The sequence below is a fragment of the Myodes glareolus genome, chromosome 17 (genome assembly GCF_982192425.1).
Source record: "Myodes glareolus chromosome 17, mMyoGla1.1, whole genome shotgun sequence".
Taxonomy (NCBI): domain Eukaryota; kingdom Metazoa; phylum Chordata; class Mammalia; order Rodentia; family Cricetidae; genus Myodes; species Myodes glareolus.
In genome coordinates this window covers 59,033,446-59,042,745 of record NC_142042.1, presented here as the reverse complement: position 1 = coordinate 59,042,745, position 9,300 = coordinate 59,033,446, and the positions used below count along the sequence as shown (strand labels likewise).

The following is a 9,300-nucleotide window of genomic DNA, read 5'->3' as shown; positions in this document are numbered from 1 at the left end:
TGTGCCTTCAGCTTCTTGGAGAGACCCAGCAGAAAATGGGGCACATTCATCAGCGAGGCGAGGGGAGGCGCTAGAAAATGTCCCATTTCTTCTGGTCTTCTGCAGACAGACCATATAGTAAATTGTCTTCTTCTATTTCCGTATTCCTTCTCCATTTCCGACTCTACGTTCATCCCTCTCCATCCCTCGCGCCCAGGACACACACTTCAGGCATACTCTTCTTTTCTTTATCGCTCATGTGCACCTTCGCCTCCTCCTTCTTTTTTTTTTTTTTTTTTTTTGTTTTTGCTTTTCAAGACAAGGTTTCTCTATGTAGCTTTGGTGCCTGGAACTAGCTCTTGTAGACCAGGCTGACCTAGAATTTACAGAGATTCCCCTGCCTCTGCCTCCCGAGTGCTGGGATTAAAGGCACGCGGGCCATCATTGCCTGACTTTGCCTCCATTCTTAAGCACGAGCTTAATTCCCGCCCCCGCCCCCGCCCTCTCCCAGCCGCTCAGAAAAAACAAACAACGAACTGGAGCGTTGGGTAGGAGTGTGCCTGGGGAAACTGGACCAAGTAGACCACAAGAGTCCTGGCTTCCCAGGGGAGCCTGCCAAGGAAGCTAAGCCCTTGGGACTCCGGGGCTTTGTCAGTCTCAGGGAAGTCTGAGGCACACGCCAGGGCTGCCGTTGCTCCTCCGGAGTCCAGGAAAACCAAGCAGGGAAACAAAACAGATCATGAGGTCAGTGTGGGCCTCCTTCTCCCAACACCGCTGTCTGCTTCTGACAATGCTCTTTCTTGAGGCTGTGGGCGATGACCTACTATTTGACCCTGACTGGGGCTTTGAGTCCTATGAAATCACAGTTCCCAAAGAGCTAAGCTCTAGGAAAGGGGAGCAGGGTGGGAACAGTTCTTTGTCGTACCTCTTACAGATACAGGGCAAAAAACATACCATTCACCTGCGGCCCAAGAAGTTACTGTTGCCGAGACATCTGCCTGTTATCTCCTTCACTCAGGAGGACAGTCTAATGGAGGATTACCCACACGTACCAAACGAGTGCAATTACGTGGGCTTCGTGGAAGGCTTTCAGGAATCTGACGCTACCCTGAGTACATGCATGGGAGGTCTGCGAGGCATCTTGAACATAGACTTCAATTACTACCAAATCGAGCCCCTCAGGGCCTCTTCCACGTTTGAACACGTTGTGTATGCCCTAAAAACAGACGAATTTAGCAATCAGACCTGTGGTGTGGTTGATGAAGAAACAGATGGGCAAACCACCCAGCAAGAGGCTAGGATAAGTAGCTTTCATAAATCCTATAAGCACCAAAAGTACTTGGAATTGGTCATGGTCTTTGATTGGACTAGATTTATGCATTTAGGCGGAAATTTTACTAAAGTCGTTGAAGATGCTATTCTTCTAACTGCAATTATGGACACCTACTTTCAGGATGTCGGGTTGCGGATCTGTCTAAAAGGACTTGAAGTTTGGTCCGGTGGTGACAGAATAAATACTCTCTTTCCCACTTTAGCTGAAATTTTAGGTCAGTTTATACTGTACAAAAGAGTGGTATTGCATCGTGTCCTTCCCGCGGACTGGTCACATTTATATCTTGGAAGAAGTCTTCCGGATGCTGTCGCATGGTCCTGGGGGCGAGCATGTGAGCTGAACCATGCCGGGTCCGTAAGTAGCTTCGTTGGTATGAATATCCTCAGGTCTGCTACTTGGACCGCTCATGAGGTGGGCCACTGTGTGGGTATGGAGCACGATGTGAAGTATTGCCAATGCAGAGGTAGGACGAGCTGCATCATGGGTACAGGACGCACAGGGTTCAGTAATTGTAGTTACGATCAGTATTTCGTACATGCATCCTATAAAATGTCATATTGTCTATCTGACATCCCAGGACGAAGTTATGTGATTAAGAGATGTGGCAACAAGATTGTTGAAGGTGCAGAGGAATGTGACTGTGGTTCCAAAGAAGAATGCCAAAAAGACCCGTGCTGTGGGCGAGACTGCAAATGGAAGGAAGGCGTCAACTGTTCCACCGGGCTTTGTTGTCACAAATGTAACTTTCTCCCATCAGGATATGTGTGTAGGCCGGAAGAAAATGAATGTGACCTTGCCGAGTACTGTGACGGGCTCTCAGGTTTATGTCCGGAGGATACTTACAAGCAAGATGGAACTCCCTGTAAATATGGAGGAGTTTGTTTCAGTAAGAACTGCAGATCCAGGTACATGCAGTGCCAGGGTATTTTTGGACCGACTGCCAGGGAGGCTCCTTACCAATGTTATGAAGTAGTTAATACAATGGGCGATCAGTATGGTAACTGTGGCATTAATATTAGTCAATATAATAGGTGCACTCGGGACAACGCAGTCTGTGGCAGGCTACAGTGTATCAACGTTAGAGCCCTCCCCAGTTTGCCAGATCACTCTACTCTATTGATCACCCATATGAAGGCAGACAATCTCATATGCTGGGGCACAGGCTACCATGGAGAATTAATAGCCCATGGGATACCTGACATAGGTGTGATTAATGATGGCACCGCCTGTGGCCATAAGAAGGTGTGCATTAAGGGAAAGTGTGTTAACTCTGCCACCATCATGTTTGACTGCTTGCCTAGCAAGTGCAATAGCCGAGGTGTTTGCAACAATAAAAGGAACTGCCACTGCAAGTATGGCTGGGAGCCCCCGTTCTGTGAAGAGGTAGGACTTGGCGGGAGCATTGACAGTGGACCCCCTGGACCAATGGCAGAGGAAATGCCCGCATCGTTTCAAGCTGTGTATATCATGATGCTGCGTATTATTTTCTTCGTCATCTCAGTGATCGTTGTGTACCTTAGGCAGCTGATTAAAAAATGGGTTTATGACCGCCAGCAGAAAGAAACAGTCGAAGAAGCAAAGGATGTCGGGTCAGAAATGTAACCAGGCAAGCCTGTCATCTGGTACATTTGGTTCTCTAACAAGCGTATCATTTATTCACACATTGTTCATTCTCTTCCCAGAATGATTTTATGCAAATTTCCCCTGAGTTTAAAATCAACAAAAATAAATGATATTCTTGTGCGGAAACAAATCAGTGCATTTTTTCCCCCTTAGGATTCATTTTCCCTTCAGTTCGGGATCAAGCGTTAGATTACCTGGAAAGACTCCTAATGGCCTATCTGAATGTAGTTCATGTCAGGGTTCAGGGTATAGTCCTGTCTTAACATCCCTGGGGAAGTGAGCCCAACTCTCCCCTGTGTGTCTTTCAGCTTCTTCGGGGCTAGGCATCTACACCTACACATATGCACCTGCTACGTGTACCTGTGCACCTGCTGCATGCACCTGTACACCTGATACATGCAACTGTGCACCTACTACATGTACCGCACACCTGATACATGCACCTGTGTACCTGTTGCATGCACCTGTGTCCTGATGCATGCACCTGTGCACCTGCTGTATGATACATGGAAATAGCACATTTTATAAATGAAACAAACAAACACGTGTGACAAAGGTTGATTCCTTCAGTGAGACTTTCTGTCAAGTCTCTCTGGTGGATACAGCTCTGTCTATTGCCATGTGGTTTCTGACTTGGTGTTTGAGGTGAGCTCCAATGGGCCCCACTATCCTGAACTGTAATGACACCTGCATTCTGTACTGGCTATAGAAGATGACAGCCCTTAACAGTATTGGTAGCATGGCCATTAACAAAATTTAATGTTTGCTGCATGTATTTTTTGGTAGTGTTTGTCAATTTGACCCAAGCTAAAATCTTCTGTGACAAGGGAAAGAACCTCAACTGAGACAATGGCTCCCTAAGATTGAGCTGCAGGCAAGTCTGTGGAGCATTTTCTTGATTCATAGTTGTTGTGGAGGACCCAGCCCATTGTGGGTGGTACCAACCCAGGGCAGGTGGCATAAAAAGCAAACTGAACAAGTCATGAGGAGGAAGCCAGTAAGCAGCACCTTCCATGGCCTCTGCTTCAGCTCCTGCCTCCAGGATCCTATGTAATCGATGTTTCTCTCCCACCTACCAGTTCCCAAATAACCATTCTGAGGCTTAATATTAATTATAAATGTCTGGCTGGTGGCTTAGGTTTATTGCTAGCTAGCTCTTACATTTAAATTAACCCATTTCTATTAATCTGTGTATCACCACATGGCCTATGGCTCACCACTGGTGCTCTGGCATGTTGCTCCTTGGGTGGCTGCTGGCACCTTCTTCCCCCTCCTCATCTGAGTCCTCAGATTGATTGTTCCACCTAGCGCTATTCTGCCTAGCTATTGGTCAAAAGGCTTTTATTATTAACCAATGGGAGCAACATATATTCACAGAGTACAGAAAGACATCCCATGTCATTCCTGCCTTGAGTTCCTGCTGCCTTCCTTTCATGATGGACTGACTGTAAAGTGTAAGCTGAAATAAACCCTTTCCTTCCCAAGTTGCTTTTGGTCATGGTGTTTTCTCACAGCAATAGAAAGTCAACTAGGACAATATGTTTGCTTTCACCGGAAGGCCTTTTTGAGTGGCCCTAGGTCTGGAGAAAGTGAAGAATGCCTTTTAGCCCCAGCATCCTTCAGTGCTCTGCCTGTAAATCTCCCCCTGTGTACAGGGTTGGCATGGGGGGGGGGAAAGGAAAGCTGACTTCCCACAGGAGTCATTGCCACTTCGATGTCCAGCGAGAAGTCATCCCTCCTCCATACTTGCAGCATCCCAAGTTGTTGCATCCTGTTCAAGGCTGGGTCTTCCTGCTGTCCTGTTGAGGCAGCTCTATAGCTTCCTGTACCGTGTCCAGTTTGCTGGGCCTTAGCCACGAAGTCTAATCAAAGGCAAAAAAGCAGGGCAGACACAGCGGAGGTTCATCTCTAGTCTGTCTAGACTACTTTGGGTTTGTTTTCACTGAGAGAAAAAAAATGTAAATAACTTTGGTTTTGTGATGATCATAATTCTAAACATTTATTAAGCTTGGCCGGCCATGCAATGTCCTAAGATATAAGGACACTGAGTCACGGCGGAGCACTAACGGTGGATAGCATACTGAGAACTCACTTCGTGCCAAAAGCGGGCTGAAGACTTTCATGTGTGCTATTGTGTATACTGTTAAAAAGAACCCTGCTCTAAGTGTTTTATTTTTAGGTTTTTAAATTTTATATGTACATGAGTGTTTGCTTTAATGTATATATGTATACTGTATGCATGCTTTGGTACCCGGAAGAGGACATTGGATGCCCTGTTGCTGGGGTTATGTATTAGTTATGAATCAAACCACGATCCTTACCTGCCGAGTCACTTCTTAGCCCTGGTGCTTATTGTTCAATAAGAACCAAGTCACAGCAATGTTAAAGGCCCTACATAGGCTTCTACAGTAAGAAAGACAACATTACTTGAGGGAAAAAATTTGAATAATAATAAAGATCAAGTTTAAAGACAATGACTTATTGAGAAATCTTCAAGTTATTAGTACATAGGAAATGAGTTTTTAATGTTTCAGTGAATATATTATATAAAAATATTATATTATTTTATTATATCTTATTTGTAAATATTTTATAACATATAGAGCATATATAATATTTCCCATTTTCGCCAATTTGGTGGTGATTACTATTTAGTGGTAGTACATTTCATTTTGTGCCGATGTTCTAGATAATTCTTCTTGTTTTGAGGCAGGGTCTCACTATGTTGCCCCACCCCCACCCTGCATTGGCCAGGGACTCTTTTTACTCTTTATGTAGACCAGGCTGGCCTCAAACTCACAGCAATCTGCCTGCCTTAGTCTTCTGGCTGTTGGGACCAAAGACATGCCAAGCCACGCCTAGCAAGACTCTCTTCATCTTCCAAAGCTAATACCGCAGATCCATTAAAACACACCCCATTCTTTCTTCCCCATCTCCTCATAGTCTGCTTTCTGTCTGTATGAATTAGTAAGCCTAATCCCTTCTAGAAACACGTCCATGTGGTGTTTTTGCCTTTTTGTGACTGGCTTCTCTTAACACAGTGTCTTCAAATTCAGTCTGTACCATAGTGTGTTGTTAAGAGAAAGAGACTGAAATGTTCTACATCTAATTACAAAGGCTGAAGGATGGTGGGGGGGGGGGGAACTAACCAGTTCACAGCGACAAGCCCCAGCAGCAGACCATTCTACATTTTTGTCTGCATGATAAGACCATGACTCAGACCCTCCCACATGATTGACTGACAGGTGCTCCTGCATCCTGTTACAATCTTAACCAAGCCAGATCAACAAAACTGCCCTGTCCCCAACTTCTCTGATTTTTTTTCCCCTTTGGTCCTCCTGGCCTTCCTATCTATAGTCAACATAGCTCTCATGGAAATGGCTTATGGTTTCCTTCTCCAAACATCTGCTATTAAAGTGTTCTTGTCTTACAGGCATGAAAGGCGTTTTTCCGATGGCTATTCAGCTCAGTTGTTGGAAGTCACAGAAATACACCCCAGGCCCTGGTTCATTTCTGGCTATCATCAGTCGTGGCTCATCAAAGCCTTTTTACTTCGGAGATCACTCAGTCTCAACAGTTTTGATTCAACTGTGTGTCAGAATCTCCCTCCTAAAGACTAGATAATATCTCAATGTGCCTATATACTATATTTTCTTTTTTAAAAAATTGGCCCTCAGCTGTGTTTTAAAGTTTTTTAAATTTAAAGTCATATTTTTTTGAAAATTTTATACCCATACACAAGTACTATATTTGCATGGTATCTGCAGCTCCCTCTTGCCTCTCCAACTCATCTGCATTTTTCAACGTTCTCTCCAATCCATAGCCCCTGAGTTAAGCAGACTGAGTTCACTTAGCATTGCCCATATATACTTGTGGTAGGGCTGACCACTTAGGAATGGATAGCCTATCAGGGGCTCAACCCATCCCTAGAGAAGACCAATTCTCTTCTTGCAGCTGCCGTTGATTGCCTGTAGCTCTTCAGGATGCCCCCCTTCGCTTTGGCAAGTCAGCTGGTGGTGCCATTGTGATTGTGTCGTTAAGATCTGTGTTTCCTCTCACCGTTCAACTCAAGTTGTTTCTACCTTGATTCTCTTCTGAGTAATTACTAAAAACCTTGGCACAGAAATATTTTTCTCTGTTCATTTTCGGTTCTTTGGGGCATATGTTTGAAAGTGGAATTGTTAGGTATTATGGTAATTATATTTTTAAATATTATTTTTTTTTGGCTGCCGTACTGTTCTTGAAACATGTGGGTAACTTTTCACATTCTGTCTAGCTAGAATTGCCCAAGGGTTCCAATTCCTTTCTTTTTTAAATCCCCTCTCCATATTACACACTCACACATCACATACACACACACACACACATGCACGCACACACACACACACACACACACACACACACACGCACGCACACACATACCACGACGACTGCAGAGTCATGCTATACATGTGGAAGTGAGAGGACAGCTTTAGGTGTTGATCCTAGCCTTCCACCTTGTTTGAGGGAGTGTCTCCCTTTTACTGCTGCCTATGCCAGGCTTGCTGGCCTGCAAGTTTCCGTACGGTCTCCTGTCTTTGTCTCCCGTCTTGCCACATGCTGGGATTACAGGTGCATGCCACCATGCCCAGCTTTAAGGTGGTATCTGAGGATCTAAATTCAGGTTCTGATGCTTGCCTGGCAAATGCTTGAGCCACTGAGGCATCTCCTCAAAGATTCCAATTTCTGCCCATCCTCCCCCTCACAGGGAGTTTCTGATCCTTAGTAATAGTCTTTCTATGGGTGTGAGGTACTATCTTACAGTTTTGATTTTCATATCCCCAAATGGCTAGGAACATTAAGCATCTTTTCATAATTTATTGATTATGTGTTTTCACTGGTGAGTATTTATTAAAATCTCTTGCCCATTTTTTCATTGCTCATTTGGTTCTTTTAAATTGCTGTTTTCCAAGAACTAATTACTAGTTTTGTTGACTTCTCTCTATTGCTTCTCTGTTTTATACTATTGACAAATCTCTGTCCAAAACTTTATTGCGTCCTTTCATCTGCTATTGATTTAGTTCTTGTTTCTATTACCTTACGGTGTAATTTATATTTAAGATTTTATTTCATTTAGTGTGTTTAGAGATAAAATTTCCTGGTTGGGTCTGTTTATGGTATATTAATAATTTGGGTTTTAAAGGGTGTTATATACATGGGTGTTCTGACTGCATATATATAATATCTGTGAACCACATGCATATCTGGTGCCCCTGGGTTTGTGGGCAGAAGAGGGCATCAGAGCCCCTGGAACTGGAATCACAGATGGTTGTTAGCTGCCATGTGGGTGTTTGGTATCGAACCTGGGTCTTCTACAAGAGTAGCTTGTACTTTTGACCACTAAGCCATCCCTCTAGTACCTGTCATAATAAATTTGACATCTGATATTTACATTTTAATTTATTTAAATGAATTTTAATTGTCCTTGTAATTCAATCTTTAGAGCATTGGCTGCTTAACTTCCATAAATCTGTGGAAACTTCCAGTTTCCATTCTGTTATGGATTTCTAGTTTCATTCCATTGTGATTGAAAAAGATATGCCATGAGATTTCTTTTTTTTCCCTTTTATTGTAAATGGATTCTTTCCTCACATAATGTATCCAGATTACAGTTTCTCCTCCCTCTACTCCTGCCAGTCCTTCTCCACCTCCCTCCCCTCCAGATCCAGCCCTTTCTGTCTCATCAGAAAAGAACAGGCATCTAAGAGACAATGATAAAATATAACAAAATAAAATATAATAAGATTTTCTAAAAACTATCACGTCGAGGTTGGCCAAGACAAACCTACAAAAGGAAAAGAGCCCAAGATGGGGCAAGAATTAGAGATCCACTATGGAATCCCATACAATTATACGTTCAGGAATCCCATGAAAACACTAAACTGGAAGCCATGATATATAAGCAGAAGACCTGGTGGTGCAGACCCATGCAGGCCCTGGCCTTGCCGCTTTCTTTAGTGCCGTGAGTTCATAGAAGCTTTGTTTATGTTGATTTTGAAGGCTTTGTTTTCATGGTACCCTCCCTCCCCTGTCATCCTTACACTCTTCCCACCTCCTCTTTTATGGGGTTTCCTGAGCTCTGAGAGGAGATATTTGATGGAGACATTCTATTTAGGGATGAGTATTCCAAGGCCTCTCACTCTCTGCATAATGTCTGGCTGTGGGTTTCTGTATTTATTCCCATCTGCTGCAGAAGGGAATGCAGAGAAGATGGCTGAGTAAGGCACTGACCTATGAGTATAGCAAAGTATCACTAGGGATCCTTTTACTGTTACTGCGATATCTACTCTCTGGTTCTCGGTACCCAAGCAGTGTTGGGTATGGGT

The 9,300-nt window shown here is 43.8% G+C and overlaps 1 protein-coding gene across 1 annotated transcript; it reads left to right on the top strand.

Moving 5' to 3' along the window:
* Positions 1 to 1,538: 1,538 nt before the first annotated feature.
* Positions 1,539 to 3,095, top strand: Adam30 (ADAM metallopeptidase domain 30). Its single transcript, XM_048447795.2, has 2 exons — positions 1,539 to 1,662; positions 1,890 to 3,095. The coding sequence occupies exons 1-2, from the start codon at positions 1,656 to 1,658 to the stop codon at positions 2,912 to 2,914; spliced, it is 1,032 nt and encodes a 343-aa protein (XP_048303752.1). The 5' UTR covers positions 1,539 to 1,655; the 3' UTR covers positions 2,915 to 3,095.
* Positions 3,096 to 9,300: the final 6,205 nt, after the last annotated feature.